Source organism: Brugia malayi (genome assembly GCF_000002995.4).
Source record: "Brugia malayi strain FR3 genome assembly, contig: Bm_v4_Chr4_scaffold_001, whole genome shotgun sequence".
Classification (NCBI taxonomy): Eukaryota; Metazoa; Nematoda; class Chromadorea; order Rhabditida; family Onchocercidae; genus Brugia; species Brugia malayi.
Genome location: NW_025062478.1, coordinates 904,944 through 929,475, shown reverse-complemented (window position 1 = coordinate 929,475; position 24,532 = coordinate 904,944). Strand labels below are relative to the sequence as shown.

The window sequence follows — 24,532 nt, the reverse complement described above, 5'->3', positions numbered from 1 at the left end:
ACGAAAAAGGAAATTTTATCCATCAATAATAATTGTAATTTGAATAAAATTTGCATTTATCATAAAATTTAAGTATTAAGTAAAATATGAATTCGATATAATTTGTATTCATCCATTGAAAAAAAGTTTTTTAAATAAAGTGAAAAATAAATAAATATTTTTAAACTTTGTTAACTCAAATATAATTACAACAATTTTATGAACCTAGAAGATTTCTAGTAAATATAAAAAATCCAAAAAAAAAAAAAAAAAGATACTAATATCAGTTAGTAATGAAGTAAATGTAGTTCAAAGATCTTTTTAAGCTCATTTTATAACACAAAATTTGATCACCCTCCCCTCCAAAAAAAGAAAAGAAGAAATGTTTAAAAATTATTTTATTGTAACATACCTGTTTATTTATATACCTGTTTGTTTGTCTTTTTTTTATATATATAAATAGAAAAAGTCATTCATTCATTTTCAAAGATTTCGTTTAATTCCTAATTTACTATCTTCATTTATTCATTTTTACTTTCTTTAATTTAGCTTATTTCCATTAAGTATTAAATATTTGAAAGCATACATAATTGCATTTTCTTTTTTTTTTTTTCACTGATTGCTAATTTCTAATTACTTTTTTAACTAACTTTTACTACCATTAACAAATTAGTTAAATTAACATTTGTCAACTTGTTAATTTTCTAAATTTACTTCAAATAGCAGTATGTTTACTGTTTGCTAAGAAGCTAAAATGAACTGACAAAACTAAGTGATTTATTTGAATTAGCTTATCAAATTGAAAATGCTAAAAGCTTACTCTTTGTTATTTAACGACTAAAAGTTATTGTTAAAATATTTATTTCAAATTGTTGGCAAATTATTCTAAATAAAAAAAAAAAAAAAAAAATTTAGTGAAAGTTCATAATTTTTTGACAATATTAGCAATGGAGCAATATATTATAATTAAAATGAAATTTAAAATTTAAACAAGAATTCAACCCTACATTCCATTTCCATTTAAATATATCAAATTTGAAATTTTAAAATTTCAAAATTTAGTCAGACATTCAACTTTTCATCCTATATTCATTCACATAAATTAGATTCAAAATTTTTTAAATTTTAAAATTTAGTCAGAAATTCAACTTTAAATTCTATAGTTATTTACATATATTAAATTTTGAAAAGAAATGTTTCACAATTAATAAAATGAAAAAAAAGTGCATAAAATAAATTAGAAAAAAATAAATTCATCCACTGAATTTGTCAAATAACCAAAAAAATAAACAAAAATAAACCCATAAATAAATAAACAATTACAGTTTATAATTATTTTTATGCATTATTTCTTAATATACTTTAAAATTTTCTTTTTGTCGTGAAAAATAAATGGAAATTATGATTTTATAAATTGATAATCTTTTTTGTTCCCTTTTTTTTTCATATTTTTTCTTGAATTTTGAATATCCCACATTTTTAATTCGTTATTTCTTAATTATATATAAAACAAATAAATGAATTAACAAATTGTTTATTATTCCACTTGATTTAAATGAAATAACTATGTTATATTTTTCTTTTGTTATTTACGTACGTATATGCATGACGTACGTGTTAGTGCTACTTTACCTATTTGTTTACGTTTTTCCTCAAGTTTACTTTCTTCTCTTTATTCTTTGAATTATTATTAATTCTCACTTCTTCCTTACATCATCCAATTTAGACAAAAAAAAAAAAAAAAAAAAAAAAACACTGTGGCAACTTTCGAGCTACTCAATTTTACATTTCACATTTGTCACCCTAAATTTTCACACATTTGTCACCGTCAATTTTATCTGATAGTGATTAAGCTTATCTTTCTGTATGCAAAATTATTTTCTACAAAATTTTACATTCATAAAATAATTACTCTAATAATACATTCATTTCATTTCATTTCATCAAATATTTGTACTTTTAATTTTAATAAAGTATGCTAATTTCTTTTTTTTTTACTAATTATTATTTCAATAATTATACAACTTTCAAATTTTTTTCGTCATAACATACTAAAATAAATAAAATTTAGAATTATTTACAATAAAGTAATAAAAATAATTTTGAATTTATCATCAATAGAATTAATTTAGTAATTATTTAAATGTATCAATTTATATCAATTTATTTTTACTTTTAATTATTTCTTCTGAATTTATGTCTTTTTTTCATTCAATTTTTTAATATCCCTGTTATTTCATAGTTTATTTTTAATTATTCAAACTGTTCTCGCTTTGGCTTAATACTATCAGTGTTATCAAAAAGTATTTCTTTACTTATCAGTGGTGATAAGACTACTATGATAATATTTTTTTTTAATTAAAATTGAAATCAAATAAAGAACCCAAAAAAATTTTTTAAATTCTTCTTTCTTTTTTAATTTCATTTAGATAGTTTAATAGTTTCAAAAAAAAAAAAAAAAAAAATGACAAAAAATTTTTAATTAATTCAATTATTCCAGGAAACATTACAAAAAAAAAAAAAAAAACATAAATGATAGTTCAATTTACAAATATTCAAGAATGTACATGCGTGTATGTGTACGTGTATGTATGCGTGTACTATGTACGTGTATGTATCTATTAGTGACAATTTAAATTCGAACATTTCGGCATCCCAATAAACCATTCCAATCGTTTTTTTTTTTTTTTTTCTTTTTAACTTCTAAAAGACTTCCGCAAAATTCATTTTGCCCATTTCATTTCTTAGTTAAACAAAAAAACAAAAAAAAAAAAAAAAAAAAAAAACAAAAAAATGAGAGAAAAAAACTTTGCCAAACAAAAGTTTTTGATTTGCGCCGTGCAAAATCTTAAAATTGTCAGCGTGAAAATTTTGAAATTTTAATGGATGTTTTCGAGGTCTTTTCCATTTCATTTTCTTCATCAAAATGAAATAATTTGTGATTAAATGTGTCGTTGAATGGAAACAAAACAAAGTGCCATTTTAAGTGATTGAAACTTTGATAAATTAAAAATTGAAATAGATCAAAAGGCTAAAATTAATTAATTAATATTTGCTTGATTGAAATGAGCTAATTCAAATAACTTATCAAAATATATTGAAAATAATTTGTAATTAAATGTGTCGTTGAATGGAAACAAAACAAAGTGCCATTTTAAGTGGTTGAAACTTTGATAAATTAAAAATTGAAATAGATCAAAAGGCTAAAATTAATTAATTAATGTTTGCTTGATTGAAATGAGCTAATTCAAATAACTTATCAAAATATATTGAAAATTTCATATTACCATCATTTGAAGTTATTTTATCAAACATTCCCTTTTCTTTTTTTTTCTTTTTTTTTTTTAAATTTCCTTCAATTTTTTTTTTTTTGTTTTCATTTTTTTTCAAATTAAAATTTGAGCATTTTGTAGAAACGTTACACTGTAAATTTTTTAAGTTCTATTATTGATAATTCATTGAACATTGATTTCGAATAATTTCATTTAAAAATTATATTTTTAATAGCATATAAAAATGAATGACCTTTTTAAATTTACCTTTTTTTTTTTTTTTTTTTGAGGGGGGAGGGTAAAGTGGGGAAATGGGCAAATATTTTTTAAAATGAGGAAAGAAATATTTTTGATCGATAATTAAGAAATTTTTTTCAATTATTTAAAATTCAATTTGATTACATTTTGCTCATTTTTTCACACAGAATTTAATTTCATTCAAAAATTTTTACTTATTTACTCAATTGCTTAACTTAATATTAATGATAACACAATGAAAAAAATATTTTTAGATTCAATTTTTTCATTCAAAAACATTTAAATTCAAAAAAAAAAAAAAATGCAAAAATTTCATATTGTATTTTTTTTATAATAAAAAAACTATTAATAATTAAAAAATAAAAATTTAAAAAATTAAAAAATTTACAATTTTTTTTTGCAAAAAAATTTTAGAAAACAAAAATTTCATAGTGAAGAAGTAATCGGTCTAACATTAATTATTGTTAATTAGTAACTTTTATAATTAAATTGTCAATTAATTAATAAAAATTTTTTTCACAATATTTTTTACATTATAAAAGTCTCTTAGAGTATATTATTTGTAGGATTTAAATAGATCAATCATATATATAATTCAATCAATATTCTAAACAAAGAAAAAAAGAAATCTGTTGTTTATAAAATCAAATTAGAATAAATATTTTAGATTTTTCTAGAAATGTAAATTTTATTAGAAATAAATTAAATTTCAATTTAATTCCTTTGCTACTTTTTTATCATTTATTTATGATTAAAATTATCACATAATTGAAATATATCAAATAAAATTTGAAAATGATACTGTCAATTTCTCCTTTTTTCTTATTTTTGAATAAACCAAAAAGAAGTAAAGAGAGAAAGAGAGAGGGAGAGAGGGAGGGAGAGGGAGAGAGAGTACAAAGAGATGTATAAAAGAGTAACAACCATAAAATGGACATAAAATGCTTCAAAAATGGTTGAATTCAAAAAATTTTCCTTTTTTTAATCATATTTAGTTACAAATATGTAAATTATCCAATGTGAAGTACAGAGAGAGAAAAACAATTTTGAATAATTTTAACAGTTTAGTAATTAAATTTGGTACTTTATAATTTAAGGTAGTTTAAATTAGAAAGAAATTAAGCCTTGTAAGAGCTAATTAGCGTGCTATTTGATTGAAACAATTGCTGAAATATTTATATTTTTATTTTTTGAATTTTAAAATGTAGGGTTAATTGATTGCAGTACGTCATTTACGTATATCTTACATTTATCGTTTACGTATATCTACATTTATCGTTTATGTATGACTACATTTAACGCTTTTTAAAAATGTAACACTTTACGTTAATTGATTGCATTACGTTATTTAAGTATATCTACATTTATCGTTTACGTAACTACATTTAACGCTTTTTAAAATGTACGACTTCACGTTAATTGATTGAAACACGTCACTAACGTGCATACACGTTTAACTCTTTGTTTTTTTTTTTTTTTTTCTACTAAAAATAGTTTAATTTAATTTTATATCATCATATACATCCTATTGATGTAATCAAATAGTGAACAAATGACATTAACATAAATTCATTAATTTTATAATTAAACCAAAATATTATTGAATGACATTTACTATAATCAACATAATATGATAATATGATAAGAATACTTTTGATAAAAATTTGTTATTATAAATGTAATTGTATAAAAAGAAAAAATGTAAGAGAGAACGTTTGAAATTATTATAAGTAATTAAAATAAAATCAAAATTTTAGATTAAGAAAAAAAAAGAAAAAGAAAAACGAGCGAATTACTAATAAATTAAGCTAAATTGTGAACGATTTTCGAATGAAGAAATGGGTGCAACAAATAAAAAACAGTAAATTCTTTCTTCTTTTTCCCACGTTCTTTTGATAAGTGATAATTTTGATAAAGAATGCTGTATTGATAAAGTTATAAGTAATAATATCAATTTCATGACATATAGCGCTCGGCGGAAATGTAACGCTGTAAAGAATTTAGCAAAGAAAGAATAAATAGTTCGTTTAGGGTTTAGCTGAATTCTATGACTGGTGAAGCAAAAGTTAACAAAGAGATCAGGAAAGGAGAGAGTATAAGTTAAATAGTATTGATAAGTTATTGATAGTAGTGATAAGGAAAAAAGTTTAATAAACTTATCATTTTTTTTTTTTTTTTTAAAGTAGTATATTTGATTTGTAGTTAAATCATTACTGAAAAAAATGAAACGAAAGCGAAATGCAAATGCTTTTCAATATTAACTTTTTCTTAAATTATTTTAATAATTTCAAATTTTGAAATTAAATTCTAATTAAATAAAGACTAAAACTAATTTTAATTTTTTTCAAATTTTGAAATTGAATTGTAATTAAATGAAAAATAAAACTATTTTATTTAGAAAATGCATTTTAAATTAAACTAATTAATCAAATATGATATTAAGTTGAATTAATTTCTATTATTATTAATTAATTAATTAGTAAAGTTAAATTGCATTTCAAAAAAAAAAAAAGTTAATTTAAATCAAATAAAATTTAAAATTAAAAAATAGCCATTTTTTCTTGTGAATATCTATCTTTTTTTACATTTTTAAAATTTTCATAAAAGAAAAAAAAAATTTTTAAATATTTAAAAAATTTTTTTTTCTGTTCAGAGAATGCGCAGTTTGTGGAGCGCCAAAGTCAATCGATGGTAGCGCATTATCACAATGTAAGCAATGCAGTATGGTAGTATATTGTGGCGAAGAGCATCGAGTAATTTCATTTTTTTTTTTTTTTTAAATTTAAATTTTTTAAAATTATATTTATTTTTATTTCATTTCTTTTTTTTTAAAGAAAATAATTAAAAACATTCAAAAAAAAATTAGTTTAAACAAGAAAATGTAAGTATGTTAGGAGAAAATTGTAAGATTTTCTTTTTTTTTTTTTAAGCTAATCTTAATGTATTTTAAAAAAAAGTTGTTTAAATGTTTAACAAATAGTTGTGGAAGTGCTATTTTGTTTTATTTTATTTTTTTTCGATGAATCATAGATTTAAGAGTAAGTGCAGATAAAGTTAACTTTCATTTATTTATCTTTTATTTTAACTGGATAGCAGTGCTTATACTATTTTCTTTGTTTTTTTTTTTCTATTTTTATGAGTTAAAAAAAAAAGGAAAGGTAGTAAGTAACTAAGTAAGTAAGTAAGTGAGTGAGTAAGTAAGTAAGTAAGTGAATAAGTGAGTAAGTAAGTGAAAGATTGGAATAAAAATAAAACTAAAAAATAATAGATATAAGCTCTTTTAGACTGAAATTTTTTACTCAAATGAATGTTTCAAAAAAAAAAAAAAAAACCTTTTAAAATGATTAATTTATTATTTGAAATTGACATTTTTATAATAAATTAATTGATTTATTTACTTAATTATTTATCATTTATTATTTATTAATAAAATTGTTAATTAAATGTTATTAAATTATTAATTTTACATTCATTTTTAATTAGTGCATTATTTGTGCAATAATTTTATATGTATTTAAAAAATTTCAGTACATATTACGTATTTGTTTTTGATGAGAAATTTAAAAATTTTTTAAAAATACCTAAAAAAAGAAAAACAGAAAATGTTTCATAGAACGGACAAAAGTCAGATCATTTCTGTCCTTTTTTTTTTTTCTTTTTTTCAAAAATTGCTATAAATCAATTTGATTAATAATCAGTAGTGTTTTGATTAAAGATTAAAATTTTATTAATTATAAATTTTGATATTAGCATGATTTCATTTGATAATAGCTATATGTGAATGAATTTCTTTTTTGAAAAAATTTTATACAAAAATTTTTTTACTTCTCATTTTGTAATTCAAATTTTTACTAATTAATTAATTTTAAATAAATTCAATTTAAAAGAAATAAAAAATTAAAAAAAAAAAAAAATTACTGGAATTAAACGTGCGAAAATTTAAAAAAAAAACTGATGTTCAAAAATGAAATATTTTTTTTTTTTTTTTGGTATACAACATAAACTGTAAATGAAATGTCGCATTTTTTATTTATTTTTTTTTTTTCAGTAAAAATTTTTTGTTAAAAAAAAAAAAAAAACAAAAATTCTTTTTAAATACAAAAAGCTATAAAAAATAAAAAAAAAATAGTATTTCTTTCTTTTTTTTTTTGTTTTTATATATTTTCATACATTCCATTACAAACACATAAAAATTTTTGTTATTTTAACAGATATCGAATAAAAGAAAATAAAAAAAAAATAAAAATGAAAAAATTTAAAAAAAGGAAAAAGTAAAAAAAAAAACATTTTTTCATTTTTTTTGTCAGAATAAATTAAAAACTAAATCTCTCATAATAATAAATTATAAATTTGTGCATTAAAATAAAAGTAAAATAATAATTTAAAAAAATGTAATAAAAGAAAAAAAAAGAAAATTCAAATTTTGAATTTAATAAAATGAAAAATTTTTTATTTTTAATAACAGTTAGTAAAGAGCGAGAGTGAAATTTTAAAATTTTTGATTGTTTTCAGTTTAAATTTTTTTTGAACAGCTTAAAAGTTTAAAAAAAAAAATGAAAAAGACGAAGTAAGTTCATTTATCGATTGATATTGATTTATTGATTGACTAATAGCTGAAAGATAAAATTGATCAAATTTAATATCATTTATTTTACTTAGATTTTTTTACTCGAGAAAGCTAATTTTTTTTTTTATTTTATAAATTTAACTATAATAAATTAATTATAAAAAGTTAATGAGAGGAAAAATTAAGATTTGAACTATTTGAATGATCTTTAATAATCTCACATAAAATATTTTTTCGTTGATGAATCAAAAGTATTCAATTGAAACTATTCAAATACTTTAAATTAATGCCATAAATGAATGATTGATTCTTCATTCTTTGAACTTTTAAAAAAATAATCATAATTTAAATAAATTGATTGATTCGATTAATTTATGAAGAAAATTTCTTCAATTCATTACTAACTATAGAAAGAAAGATATATGTATAATTTTAATTCTTTTTTTAATATATAATTTTATTTTAAAAAGGTATATATAATTTTAATTTTTAATTTTAGTTAATTTTAATTTTAATTTAATTTTAAGTTTGAAATTTTCAGTTTCTAAAAAGAGTGCATAAATTTAAATGAAAAGTTATATAGGAAAAATTGTCATTCAAAAATTTTAAGTCAGTAATTTTCCCTTTTTTTTTTTTTTTTTTGAAAAAAGTAAAGATTACTTTATTGTTGTATGTTAATAAAAGTCAAATTTAATAAGAAATATATTTTTGACCATATAAAAATATTAAATTACTTTTTATTTTTATTTTTGTTTCTTTCTTTTTCTTCCTTTTTCTTAATTTAAAAAATAAAAAGTAAAAAAGTTTATTTTAAATATTTTGATTTTCATATCTTTTGAAAAAAAAAAAAAAAACAAACTTTTCAACATTTAAAAATTATAATTTTTCTTGGATAGAAAACAGAATTTTATTTTTTTTTGTCTCACTATAAAATATCTAAAATATCTTTCATTCAATGTAATAAATTGTTTGTATGTTAAAAAATTTGCTATTTATTTTATTTGCTAGCAAAAATAGATATATTTAAATATTTTTTAATAATAAATTAAATATCTTTTAATAAACAAATAATAATATTTACTTAATAATAATTAAAATTATTAAATCTAAAATGCATATAACTAATTTATGTCTTATTGAGACTAAAATTAGTTCATACTGTCCTCATTGGTTCATATTTCTTGGCCATAATTTTATTTTATCAAATTTTTTATAAAATCGTTAGAACTATTTTTCTTTCTTTCTTTTCTTTTTTTTTTTTGTTGACAATCTTTTTTTATATTAAATGTTTAATTAAAAAAAAAAAAAGAAAGAGAAGAGAATATAATTTGAGTTATAAAATGAATAAATTTTATTCCTATAATTAATACAAAAAATTTTTTTTATTCAATTCTGATTGGAAATGATATATATTTTTACAGAATTTTGATTGGAAGCGGCATAAACCGCTTTGTAAAACTGTACAATCTCAACTAACAAGGACTACTATTACTACCAGTACTACTACGACTACTACTAATACTAATACAATAACAACAACAACAACAATAAGTGCTACTACAACTACAACAAGTCATGCTAGTTGTACGACAGCGACAACTGCAAAATGTTTAGGTATGTTAGTTTTTTATTTTTTTAATTTGAATTAATATTTTGAATTATATGAAGAAGAATGATTAGTTGTATATTATTTTTTCATTGAATTGCATTCATACTGCTAATGGTAGTGGTAAAATATTATCTATTAGAACATTCCGTTTTGTTTTTGTTTTTTTTAAATTTAGGTATACATTTTATTTGGTAAGTAAACGAAGAGATTTTTTCCAGTTAAAAATATGAAATTTTTAACTTTTGAAATGAGACCTAATGCAATTAATCTATTGCTAAAATCCACCTAATTAAGCAATTGTTAAGCGCTAATGTAAGATATTAAAACCTTGCATTTGCAATTATTTTTTCTTTCTTAGTCAAAATTTATTTTTAAATTTATGTTTTGTTACTATTTTTCACTCACGTTTGAAATTTTGATTTAAACTGTAAGTAATATAAGGTATATAACGATTTTTCTGCTGCATGTCACTTATCCTATGCATAATTATATTTTAGGCAACAATTTGTGTAAGCACATTATTAGCACAAGCAATCCAGACAATCAAATTCTTGAAAAAATCATTAGTACATCGGAGAAAATACCGAGGAAGAGATTACTGCCAATGAATTGCAGGCATTCTCAACTGATTGATCACTTTACTAATCCTGTCTTCACGGTAATTTGCTGATTTATTCTTCTAATTATTTCACCAAAAATGAACTGCGATAGAAACAAGAATGCATTTTCGTAACTTTAATGTTCTTTTTTTTTTTTTCTGCAAAAAGAGAGATTTAATTTCTAACAATTAATTCTTTTAACCTAAAGATTGCTTTAATTTTCTTTGAAGTTTCAGACTTCAATTTTTTGAACACTTTAAACAATTTGTAGATTCAATAATTTTACAAGACAAAATTTACTGCTATTACAGATTAGCTTACATGATCATTTGAAAATACTTTCCGCAAATGGACTAGCAGTTCATCAACAACAAGCAGTTGCTTTGCATCTTAAGGTAAGAAAAAAAAGAAGAAATAATGAGCTAATAAATAGAAATTTGGTCGAATTATTAATTTTACTTTTAATTAATTTTTTTGAGCTTTGAGTACGCTTTCAATTAGTGCGTATTAGTTTCTTGAAATCAAGAAGAAATAAAATAATGAAAAACATTTTATCTGATTTTGATATTTATAGTGCATTGCGGATCATGCTATTAAATGTTTGAATGATTATGGATGGGCTATTATTGATAATTTTCTTGGACAAAATCGTTGTTCTCACATTCATAGGTATAGTTTTGCTCTTTTTTTTTTTTTTTTTTGATATATTTGGAGAAATTAATTAGTCATAGTCATGTGTTATCCGTAGTTGCATTTGTTGAAATTTCTTTTTTCAATTCCATTTTTTTAGGGAAATGAATTATTTATACAATAGTGGTGTCTTTAAACCAGGACAATTGATGGAAACACGAGTGAATTCAAATTCACAAAATATACGATCAGATGAGGTTAGTTGAATTTTTGTTTATTTGTTGTGGAACATATATTGCTATTGTTATCATTATGCTTACATGGTTATTTGATACAAATAAAACTTTATGTTTTGTTTCTTTTTAAATAATATAGTTCTTATATTAAATTCCTTGTTTTTTATTTTTTTAACTATCTTTGCTTGTCTTTCATAAATTCCATCACTTACAATTCCTGCAATAATAATAAATTTTATTTTTGCTCAAAATTTTATGTCTATCATTGCAACATTATTGCACATTCTGATCATTCTTTGAATATTTTCTTATTACGTTTGAATTTTACATCATTGAATGATGAGTAAATTAGGTTAACTTTTACATGATCTTATTAATCTATTTCATTTCATGATTACAATTTAAAACAACATCTGCATGATCTTTATTGCACATTCCTAAGTTAATTAATCAAAATATTCAATGTTAATCTTCTAAATTGATTAGTATTGACTTATAAGTACTTTATTAATTCAGTAATTACCATTCTGGAAGAAATTTGTCGGCTGATACAAACGATGTTCTTTTCTATAATTCATTGATTGCTTGTAATTTTTCCTGAAAATGATAGCATCAATTTCAATTTCAGGTTTATTGGTTTGACAGCAATGATGAACGAGTAAGTGTGGCAGTGACAGTTCGTTTGCTTGTCTCAATGATTGATTCGACCATTGTTCATTTTAATGGCCGTATACCCTATGAAATTAATGGACGCTCACGGGTAATTGCTGATAACCTTTTGTTTGATAATTTACGTGATTTCAGCGAATGTTTCTACTGTTTCCTAATTTAACAATGTACAGATTGCAATAAATGATGATATTTTAGATAAGAAAATGCTTCTTTTTTTTTTTTTTTTTATCATCTAATTTTATTACTGAACCTTAATTTAGCACTTATTTATTTATTACTTTTTTTTTTTTGAGCAATATCTTAAAATCTTAATTAAGAAGGAAAGAAATATCTGACAAGGTTATTTACAAAAACTTTTTCATTGCTTTTGTCACTTCTTTCTTCTAATTTTTGGGTGATAAAGTTACTGAAAATTTTGCAACATTGTATGATCAAATATAATGATAAAATGATTAAGGAATGATATTTTAAAAAAAATATAATCGGAGGATGATATTTTAAAAAAAAAAAAAAACAACAGTCACATCTAATATTTCACAAATATTAATCGTATGTTGTATAGAGAGAAAAAGAAAGGCATATGACTCATCTTTATTAAAATAAACCTTTAATTAGGTTTATTAAAGTAAATTTTTAACTTGAAAAAGTTGGTTTTTCCTAATTTTAGCTCATTTTTACTTCCCTAACTTCCCAGTTTCCTTTCTTTTTTTTTTTTTTTTAAAGGTATCCTAGTTCAATGTAAGGTTGTTTATTTTTTTCAAATAACATTCTGAATTCTTTTATTACAAAATTTCTAATATTTTATTTTAGGCAATGCTAGCAATATATCCATCAAATGGAACGCATTATGTAAAGCACATTGATAATCCAATGAAAGATGGTCGTTGCATTACTGCTATTTATTATTGCAATCAAAACTGGGATGTTGAAAAGGTAATTTATCCATTTACTTAGAAAATTCATATTTTAACCTTCTTTTTTTTTCCTTTTTTACTTATCTGAGAAAAAAGTATAATTTTAAAAAATTTGTAACTAACATTTACAATATTAATCTGTTTTCCATCTTATGGTGTTCTTTTTCAGGATGGTGGTTGCTTCAGGCTTTTTCCTGAAACATCAGGTGTTCCATTGGATATCGAACCACGAGCTGATCGTTTATTGCTTTTATGGTCAGATCGTCGAAATCCACATGAAGTTCGACCAGTATATCGAGATCGGTAATTTTTCAAATTTATCTTCAAATTTTTTAAAAATTTATTTAAATTGTTAGTAATTGTTAATATTCATCAGCAGTATTTAGTATAAAATTTTGTATAATGCTTTCAGTGTTGCTTAAACATAACTATTTACAACTGCTTTAGATTTATTAACTGTACCAGAATTCTTGATTATCTGTTTTTAGTTTCTGTCATCATTATTATAGCTAAATTTTGATTTTAGCTATGCTATAACGGTTTGGTATTTTGATACGAGTGAAAAATTAGCAGCAATAGCAAAGAAGCATAAGCAAAATATGGTAGATGAAAAAGTTGAAAATAAGCAAGAATTGCAGCAAACCATTCTGCTTAATAATGAACAGAAGTTGCAGCAATCACGACTTTCTTCATCAGATAATTTCGCAAAAGTTAGTTAATATTTATAATGACATTTATTTTATTTTTTCAATTGCTTCATAACTGAAATAATTATTTGCAAAATTTTTTGAATTTTTCATATGTTTTCATAGATATTCGAAAGTTTTTTGTGTTTTTTTTTCTTTTTTTTTTCAAATTTGTATTAATATTAAGTTGTTTTTATTATTTTTTTAATCTAATATTCTCTGTGTATCGTAGAAATTTTACAGCTACTGACAACTCTTAAGCAATTTGGCTCATAAATAATTTTTGCAGCGAGAATCGGGCATATTGTCATCGCATGACAACATTTCAAGTAATTTTAACATTTTTCATCCTACCGTATCATCTACACAACAATCACCATCATCACTACAAACCACTTTTGGAACAGAGAAGATCATGAAACACGGAAACGGTATAAATGTTTAATTTTTGCATGTTTTCTTTATCGTTTGAATTGCACGTGTTCAATATGAATTATAATTTATGAATTCACAACAATTGATACTTTTCTAATGTAAAATTTGAAATATTGAAAAATTGAGCGATGAAGTAAAAAATAACTCTGACAAATCTAATATCAATTACTGTATGCTTTATTAATTTCTTAATTATACTATTTGTAATATTCATTGAAATATTTTAGAGAGAATTTTGATTTTCATTGTTCTAATATTAATAAATATGTTTAGAAGTTAGTCAACTTAATGACTATCATTCTTCATCTTTTAGGTTTTTTTTTTTTTCATTATTATTACTATTTTTTTAAAGTGTTATTATAAGAATTAGTAGATCAAATTTATCTTGAGAAAAACCTATAAAAACTATTTTGAAAAAAAAAAAAAGTACAAAAATTATCATCATTTTTTGCAGGTATGCAAGTGCTTCAATCATATTTATGATAATAGATTTTTGCTGAGGCAAATTGGAGCAAATCTTCGAGAATTTTATATTATTTTAATGCTTATAAGAGAGATATGGTAACTGGTACCACCAGGATTAATCTTTAATTTATTGCTATTATTTATGCATCATTTTTTTTTTTTTTTTTATCAAGGGTTGATCTCTTTCTATAAATCATTGATTATTTATATTTATTTTTCTTTCTATGCTTTGTGATATATTCAATTGAATGGGTGATTTCATACATTTTATACTTATTTTCCATATAATCTGAACAAAGTTGTTCATTAATTTTGAAACTGTTAAGAATTAGTCTCTTTATTAGGTGATCTTATTTTTCAATTTCTAAACTGAAATATTATTTACAAGAATTCAGACTATTTTTCGTAATTTGACATGAATTTTGCTGTTTATACGGTTTAATTTAGATTAAAACTTAGCAATTAATATGTAAATGATTGAATTATTTTAACAATTTGCTATAATGTTAGTCATTATCACACTGCCATTTTTATCCAAAACGATTCAAATATATATGAGTAAATATGTATTATATGAATAATATAGTAATTAATTTGTAAAGCAAAATTCTTTTATACTTTTATAATAATGCTTCTCAATTCTATTTTAGTACTAAATTTTTTTAGGGATGTTTTTTAATTTCAATTTTCAATTTTATATTTTAATTTCAATTTTAATTTTTATTAGCCTTAAAGGTTTAAAAAGCATAGATAACATAAGAAATGATTAATATACACGAAGTGTGGTTTATGCTTCATTTATAAAATAGAAATATTTTATATGGAGCGCAAAAAAAAAAATTCTTTATTAAACATTCCGTCATATTGCTTTATTAGATTTTTTTCATAATCAAAAAATTTTTAACTTTTTCTTTCTTTCTCTTTCTCTTTCTCTCTCTCTCTCTCTTTTCTTCTCCCTTTTAATTTTTCTAGAATTATGTAGGATCAATTGCTCTTTCTTTCTTTCTTTCTTTCCCTCTCTCTCTCTCTCTCTCTTTTGTTTTGAGCATTGTTATTGTCGTTAATTTGAGAGATCTTTGACAATATTTATTGTTATTTATGGGCTTATTTGTATATTTTATAATATATTTCGTATTATTTTGTATTATTAATTGACTGATTTTACATTGTACAATTGACGGTTTTTTTTTTTTTTTTTTTTTTATCAAATTATTTTCAAAATTTAATATTCATTTCAATTAATTCAAGAATTGACTTCCAAGTCATGTAATATTTAAAAAAAGATTGTGAATAAAATATCTTTTAATTATTCATTTAAGTACTGCTTAATGCTACCAATTAATAATTAACTCAGATGATAGTATTCATTGTTGATAGTTTCAACCTATGTTTTACTTATATCATATCATTTCTATCATTAATCATTTCTCATATTTTATTACTAGCATTCTGATAATTTTATTTTAAACTTTAAATGGCGAAAAATTTTTTACTTAAAATATTAAAAAAAGGATTTCGTGATATAAAAATTAATTGGATGAAATAATCATAAGTGTGAAATAGTTTTTACATATATTTATAAGGAAGATTAAGGAAATAAATATATTGTAAAGATAATTTTTTATTTATTTACAAGAAAGATTGAAAACTTTTGTAAAAAAAAAAAAAAAAAAAAAAAAAGAAAATCTTTAAATATTTCAGCAAATTGTGTCAAATTTGGACAAATATTTAGAACAATTTTATTTTTTATTGAATAAATTGTAAGTGAAATAATTTATATTAAATAATAATGTATTACAAATGGATTTATTTGATATGATAAAATATATTAGCATTTCCAATATATAAAATGTATTTAATAATTATTCATTTTCAATTTTTTTTTTTTTTTTTTTGAAAAAGAAAAAAGTTGTTTGAAAGAATAAATAAAAAAAAATAAATATATTATGAAGGATAATTATATTTGAAATAAAAATTAGCGTATGAAATTTGTCAAACAATCATTAGAAAAATATGATATTAACAAAAGCTAATAATCATTATTAATAATGATCAATCATTATTTGTCCTAAAATTATTTAAAATAATTATACCATTTGTTATAATCATCATATTTGAAGTGATTTTTGTTGTTGATTGTTCAGTCATCTGTAAGACGTAAATTTGAATTTAATTTCAAATGGAATATAAAGTGTATTTTTTAATTTGGTATTATATTTGGTTAATGATAATCATTTCTTTACTAGAAGGTATATTTATTTTTGATATCCTGAATTTATTTTTAATTTTTTTTTTTTTTTAAATGTAAAAATTAAATTTCAATTGAATTGAATTAAATTAAATTATAATTTAAAAACAATTAAATTTCACTGAATGCAGCAATAGATAGATTTTGAAATTTAGAAAAAAAAATTTTTGGTATAAAACTTACTAGGAATTTCTTTTATTATAAATTTACAATTTTAAAATTTTCTTTTATTATAAATTCATAATTTCGAAAGTATTATTATTATTATTATCTTAAAAAAAAAGAAAAAATCACTGAATAGCAAATTTTTCTAAGTAATTAAGAAATAATACGATTAAATAATCTAATCTGATATTCCCGATTTGTTAAGATAAGATAAAGTTAACAGAAGTAACAAGTTAAAAAAATGAAATTAAATTCATTAAAATTTGATTATCTCATAATTTTAGAAAAAAAAAAAATGAAGTTACATTTTTAATGGATCAAATAAACAAAATGTTCATATTACTTTAAATTTCTTTATTTGCTTTAAATTATTTATTATTAATTTGTAGATATAACTTTTAAAACGTTTAATTTTTTTTCAAAAAATTTTTAAACAAAATTTTTTTTTAATTACTATTATTTCTAATTTCAGTATCAATTGTTAATGCTACACCAAAAAAATATACAATTCAATATTTTCTTTTCACAAAATGGGAATTTTTTGAAGTGGATTGGTGGAGAATATCACAGGTTGCAAAGAAGAATTCATTGTGTTTTCATTTCTAAGCAATGAATTAGATAAAATATAAATTCTGTAAAGTGTCAAAAGCGCCAAACGCGTCAAAAACGCCATCTCTTATTTTAATACTAAAATGATAGTGTGATGATAATAAATTATTTAACTGCAAAGTGGTCGTTTTTAAAATAAAACATTCCTAAATTTGATTTTTTATTTTTTTAATTAATGATTTTATAAGTTTTTATTATAATTAATTAATAATTCTTACTCATTTATTTTTTTTTTGCCGATTGATTTATGCATTATTAAAAATTAAAATTTCACGAAATAATTACTATTATTATTATCACTCTCGTTATCACTATCATTATTATTACTGATACCATTGTCATTATTATTATTATTTATGCTAATTGTAATTATTTAATTTCATTTGTTTTGTTTTTTAAAAAATGATTTTTATAAAATTTTGTAATGAAAGATTTTCAAAATTAATTATGATGTAAAATGAATTTTATTTTGATTTAAAAATCTGTTTAACACAAATTATACATTTTTATTTCAGCATGAATGATCAATTACTACGGTCTAATAAATAATAGTAATTCAAAATTTGACAATTTTTAAGTTTCATTTCATTGTTTACATTTAGCAAGAATAACACAGTGATTTTGATAATAAATTATTTGTTAAAATTAAATTTTTATCATTTTTATTGTAATTTATACCAATAAAATTTTTTTGTTATTTTTTTTAAAATCTTTCTAAACAAAATTACAATTTTTTTTTTTTTTGATAATAATTCTATTATTTAGTGTTTCTTTTGCTTTCTGTTCTTTCTTTTCCTCATTATACGTATTTAGTAAAAATATTTAGTAAAATGCAAATAAATAGGAAAAAATTGAAATTACTAATAATTAAGTAATTAAAAGTAAATCAGAATATTAAGTAATAATTAAATAATTAACGGTGAATCGAAATATTAAGTAGCAATCAAGAAATTAACAGCAAATTAGAATATTAAGTAATAACTAAATAATTAATAGTAAATTGGAATATTAAATAATAATCAAAAAATTAATAGTAAATTAGAATATTAAGTAATAAATAATTAATGTCAATTAATGGTAAGTTTCAATATTAATTAATAATTAAATTATTAACAGTAAATTGAAATATTAAGTAACAGTTAAGGGATTAATAGTAAATTACAATATTAAGTAATAATTAATTAATGGTAAGTTAAAATACTAAGTAACAATCAAGAGATTGATAGTAAAATACAATATTAAGTAGTGTTTAATTAATGGTAGTTAATAGTAAGTTAAAATATTAGGTAATAATTAAATAATAAATAGTAAATTGAAATATTAAGTAATAATCAAGAGATTAATAGTAAATTAGAATATTAAGTAATAATTAATTAATGGTATGTTAAAATACTAAGTAATAATTAAATAATAAATAGTAAATTGAAATATTAAGTAATAATCAAGAGATTAATAGTAAATTGGAATATTAAGTAGTAATTAATTAATGGTATGTTAAAATACTAAGTAATAATTAAATAATAAATAGTAAATTGAAATATTAAGTAACAGTTAAGGGATTAATAGTAAATTACAATATTAAGTAATAATTAATTAATGGTAAGTTAAAATACTAAGTAACAATCAAGAGATTGATAGTAAAATACAATATTAAGTAGTGTTTAATTAATGGTAGTTAATAGTAAGTTAAAATATTAGGTAATAATTAAATAATAAATAGTAAATTGAAATATTAAGTAATAATCAAGAGATTAATAGTAAATTGGAATATTAAGTAGTAATTAATTAATGGTATGTTAAAATACTAAGTAATAATTAAATAATAAATAGTAAATTGAAATATTAAGTAATAATCAAGAGATTAATAGTAAATTGGAATATTAAGTAGTAATTAATTAATGGTATGTTAAAATACTAAGTAATAATTAAATAATAAATAGTAAATTGAAATATTAAGTAATAATCAAGAGATTAATAGTAAATTGAAATATTAAGTAATGATTAAGTAAATAATTTTTATTTTTCATGCATATATTTTGCCTCAAAGATATGATGTCAATTTACGAAATATCTATTATTACAATAAAAATAATAATAATAATAATATCATTATTATCTCTCATTGAAATTCCTCAGAACTATAATTTTATTTGTAATGAAATTTCTTTTCTTTTCTTTTTTTTTTGTTGTTAAAAATTTTATGCAATTATATTTGATGCATTTTTCTAATTTAATTAATATCGAATTGTTATATTATTTCAGAATTTTCTTTCATTTCTACTATAAGGCGGTAATGTTCAATGATTATTTTCAAATGATTTATTCATTTCTAATTTAATACTTTTACTTAGGTTTTTTCCTTTTTTTTTTTTTTTTTCGGTAATAATTTTCAAAACGATAAATTTTAACAAAAATAAAAAATTTGAAATGAAACAAAATACTTAGTGTATAATATTTGAAAAAATTTTTAAAATGTTATCAAAAATTTGATTATAATACTACAAATATTTATAATAATAATTTCAGAGAGAGAAAAAAACTTTTAGATCAATAATTTTTAAAATAAATCAAAGATTTAAAATAAAAGAAACAAACAACAATGCTTCAATATTTTCTTTTTATTATTATTTTTTATTTGGATTTTTTGATACTACCAACAACGATGAATGAAATTGGTTTGTTTTTTGTTTTATAAATTTTATCAATTTATTAAAAAAAAAAAAAAAAGAAAATAATTTAAGAAATTTAAATTAAAATATCATTTCTCTTCTTTGACTATTTTACTCTCTCTCTCTCTCTTTCTTTTATTTTTGTTTAAATTTTCAAAAATTTTTTTTTCCATTATAGATAAACAAGAAGAAGAAGATATAAGAAATCATTTGAAAGAACCATTCAAACATTTTGGCCAATATTTTGAATATATTTACGAAAAACCTTTCAGATCAGATCAGAAGCCTAGAATTTTGCTTTCCTATGGTATTTTAAAAAATTAATTTTGTTTTCATATGTTATTTAAAATTGAAAAAAAAAAAGTTTATCAATTTAATTTTAACTATTAAATATTTATTTATTTATTTTTTTAATTAATTTTTCTTTCATATGGTATTTAAGGTTAAAAAAAAAAAAAATTATCAATTTAACTTTAACTATTTAATTTTTTTTTTTTAAATATTTGTAATTAATATATAAAATAGAATTGTAAAATTACTTGTGATATAATACAAAATATGATATTATCAAGAGTACTAAAAATTTAATTTATTATCAAAACTATTATATGATATTATTTAAATTATTTTTAAATAAATTTAAAAAAAAAAAAGAAACAAATTATAATTTTAAAATATTTGCAGATACAATTGATGATGGTACAAGGAAAACAGAAACAATTCAACAAATGGACAATTTAAAAAGTTATAAGAGAAAAAATTATCAACAATCAATTAATGATCAGAAAATACAGGAAAAATAATTTTGTTGATTTTCTGATCTGATTTTTTTTGATCTAATTTTTTTTTGATTTAATTTTTTTTTTTTTTGTTTAAAATATAAATAACATTAAAATATCAATTTAATTTAAGAAGGAAAACAGAGTAAAAAAAAAAAAAAACTTTTTTTTCTCTTTTATGGTTTATTTATTTATTTCTTTTTTTTGTTTAAATTCAAAAAATGCATTTTAAATTAATTTACATTTACATTTCAGAGAAATATTTGATTTGTTTTTTCTTCTCTTTTTTTTTTCTGCATTTAAAATAAATGAAATTTAAAGCTTTTTATATAATAAATGATATAAATGATTGTAAAAATTTAATTTTAATTAAAATCAATTTTAGATTAATTTATTTAGATTAATTGAAAATTTATTCTAATAAAAAAAAAATGAAATTTACATTTTTTTTTAGCGCAAAATGAAAAATCCAATCAATGAATATATAGCGAATTTTCCACAAAATTCCAATAATATTAAAAATTTATGGGAAGAAAGTGAAAATGCTCAAAAGCGTGCGCAAGCGGAATATAAAGTAATACGTCAATTAGCTGACGAGATTTTTGATCAAGCTAAGGTAATCGTATTAATTATCAATTAGTATCAAAAAGTATTACTTTTTAATTGGTATCAAAAATGGTATCAAAAATATTAAATTTCAATTAGTATCAAAAAGTATTACTTTTTAATTGGTATCAAAAATGGTATCAAAAATATTAATTTTCAATTAGTAATAAAAAGTATTACTTTTTGATTGGTATCAAAAATATTAATTTTCAATTAGTATCAGAAAGTATTACTTTTTAATTGGTATCAAAAGAATTAATTTTCAATTAGTATCCCAAAGTATTACTTTTTAATTGGTATCAAAAGAATTAATTTCCAATTACTATTAAAAATTTTTAAATGCCAATTGTAAAATTTGAAGTAATTAAAAAAATTTCTTCGAAGTAATTAAAGTTTAGAATGACAAATAAAAAAAAAATCGATTTAAAAAATTCAAATCAATTAAAATTCTGATCAAAATATTACAAAAATTTGCACTAATATCATCTATATTAATTTAAAAAAAAAAAAAAAAAAAAAAAAAACTCCCATGTTCTCATTTATTATTTTTTCTAAAACTGGTTTTCAAAAAAAAAAAAAAAGAAATTTCAACTAAAAAAACAAACAAATAAAATAAATGAAATTTTAATGTGTATATTTTTTAGATTTTTGTCATTAAAACAATTTTTTTTCAAAAAAACAAAAGCATAGTGATAATTTTTAAAAAAATGATAAGTTAAATCTAAAAATTGATAATTTGAAAATTTAAAAAAAGTTTGTAATTAAAAAGTTTTGTTTTATAATAAACTCTCTTTTTCAAAAAAAAAAAAAAAATTTAACATTTTCTATATTTTCACAAATGAAATAATTCAAAAAATTTAATTTTAACATTTGAACTATTCCGTTGATTATTTTTATTTAATTTTAACTTTTTAACTATTACCTTGATCATTTATATTTTAATTTTAACTTTTTAACTATTACCTTGATCATTTATATTTTAATTTTAACTTTTTAACTATTCCCTTGATCATTTTTATTTTAATTTTAACTTTTCAACTATTACTCTGATGATTTATATAACTTTAATTATTAAAATTTAAAAAGCATTCTAAAATTTTCATTAATTGAAATAAAAATTTCAGGACGAAATGTCAAAACTACCAACGTTTGATATTTCACGTTTTCAGAAGGTATTTTCAGCAGCAACAGGTGGTTACAGTGGTAATGGCTATGATTTAAATCCATTTCAATCAATGAATGACAAATTTCATAAACAATCCGATAGGCATAAAATTTTAAAAAATGAAAAACAAAAATTGAAAAGCGGTAAAGTTGTAAGAAATTTAGAGAAATGGCATAATGATATGATTGGACATTGGATTAAAAAACATTTGCCAAAAGAGCCTAGAAATAATGATACTAGTTATGAGTTATTTGGTGCACTACCAAAATTTGATCCAAGATTTCCATTTGATCGAGCATTTAAATTAATGGATGATCTTCAACCACCTGATATGTTCAAATTTTCAACAAATAATTTTCATATTTGAAATGATTTTGTTTTTGTTAATTTTATTTAACGAATAATTAATGATAATTATTTATGATCAACAAAAAAAAAAAAAATTGTGTCATTTTTTTGTCACCAAATTTTTTTTTTTGCTCCTTGTTTTTTTTTTTTTTTTTTTTTTTTTTTTTTAAAAATGAATTAAAATATTTTTATGATATTGATAGTTTTTTTTGTTTTAATTAATTAAAATTCATATCTATTTGCTTGCTTGTAACAATCATTAGCAATTATATATATTGAATGTTTATTTATTTATTTATTTATTTTTTTTATTTTTTCTGCAATATTCTTAATTTGATTGAAATCGTTATTTTTTTTAACAAAAAAAAATAAATTTGAAATTTTTAAAATTTCATGTTGCACATGTTATTCTCAATATTAATTCATTGTATTTCTCGAAAGACAGATAGCGCCATCAAAATGGGAAAGGTTAAAGTTCAGATCACCTTAAAACTATGATCAGCGATATTATGTTTTTCGATTGGTATTGAAATTTAAAAAGTTTTTGGCAAATTTATCATTGTGTTTTAATTTCATTAAATATGAATGAAAGTATCGAGAAAACCAAAAATGATTATTAAATTTGTAATTGAATAATGAATAAATATCGTTAAATTTGTGATTGAATAATGAATAAATATCGTTAAATTTGTAATTGAATAATGAATAAATATCGTTAAATTTGTAATTGAATAATGAATAAATATCGTTAAATTTGTAATTGAATAATGAATAAATATCGTTAAATTTGTAATTGTATAATGAATAAATATCGTTAAATTTGTAATTGAATAATGAATAAATATCGTTAAATTTGTAATTGAATAATGAATAAATATCGTTAAATTTGAAATTGAATAATGAATAAATATCTTTTTTTGTTGGTATTAATTATTTAATATTTATTAGAGATCGAAATAACTAATTCATAATTAAATAAAAGTAGCAGAATATTTAGAAATAAGTGATAATTATTCGTGATAAATGAAATTTCGATTATTTTATGATGCAAATTTTTTTCTAATAGTATTAAAACAAATTTAAAATATTTTAAAAATATCGATGCACTTTTTTTTTTTTCATATTTTTACAATTTAATTTGAACCAAATGAACGACTACTAACCAATTCAATTAGTTACTTTTGTTTGTTTATCTGTTGAAACAATAACTTTTTCATTTGTTATTGAATTAAAAAAAATTCGAAACATTGTAAAAATCATAAAATACATTTTATATTTTTTTAAAAAAAAAAATAAATATATCGGCAGGAAATTTCATATATTTTAAAATTGAATGATTGTTATAATTTTCAATTTCATTTATTCTAATTTTACATTTAACTACTTCTAATATTTAAAAGCAAAATAAATAGTAATGATAAAATTTTCCATTTCTAATAAAAATTTCCTCCAAATTTTTAATATTTTTCTTTTTTTTAAATTTTTTTTTTTAATATTTTATTTTTTACTTTATTTTTTTAAAGAAATACTATTTGAAATTTTATTGATGAGAAAATTTTCATAGTCTCAAAAGAATATTTGAGATAATGTTTCTTTGAAGAATGCTATTTTATCTTTCTTA

The 24,532-nt window shown here is 19.8% G+C and overlaps 2 protein-coding genes across 2 annotated transcripts; both read left to right on the top strand.

Annotated features, from left to right (window-relative positions):
• Positions 1-5,347: 5,347 nt before the first annotated feature.
• On the top strand, positions 5,348-14,340 carry Bma-egl-9 (uridine phosphorylase family protein; the record flags this gene model as incomplete). The annotated part of the gene is made up of 13 exons (XM_043081227.1): positions 5,348-5,370; positions 6,163-6,262; positions 9,498-9,690; positions 10,183-10,343; positions 10,596-10,679; positions 10,859-10,953; positions 11,075-11,171; positions 11,779-11,910; positions 12,633-12,755; positions 12,906-13,039; positions 13,263-13,446; positions 13,712-13,853; positions 14,312-14,340. 13 exons carry the CDS (start codon positions 5,348-5,350, stop codon positions 14,338-14,340), a joined length of 1,497 nt encoding a protein of 498 aa, XP_042937161.1.
• A 6,912-nt stretch (positions 14,341-21,252) lies between these two features.
• Bm17709 (Uncharacterized protein) lies at positions 21,253-22,930 on the top strand (the record flags this gene model as incomplete). The annotated part of the gene is made up of 2 exons (XM_043081226.1): positions 21,253-21,408; positions 22,523-22,930. 2 exons carry the CDS (start codon positions 21,253-21,255, stop codon positions 22,928-22,930), a joined length of 564 nt encoding a protein of 187 aa, XP_042937160.1.
• Between the last annotated feature and the right edge of the window lie 1,602 nt (positions 22,931-24,532).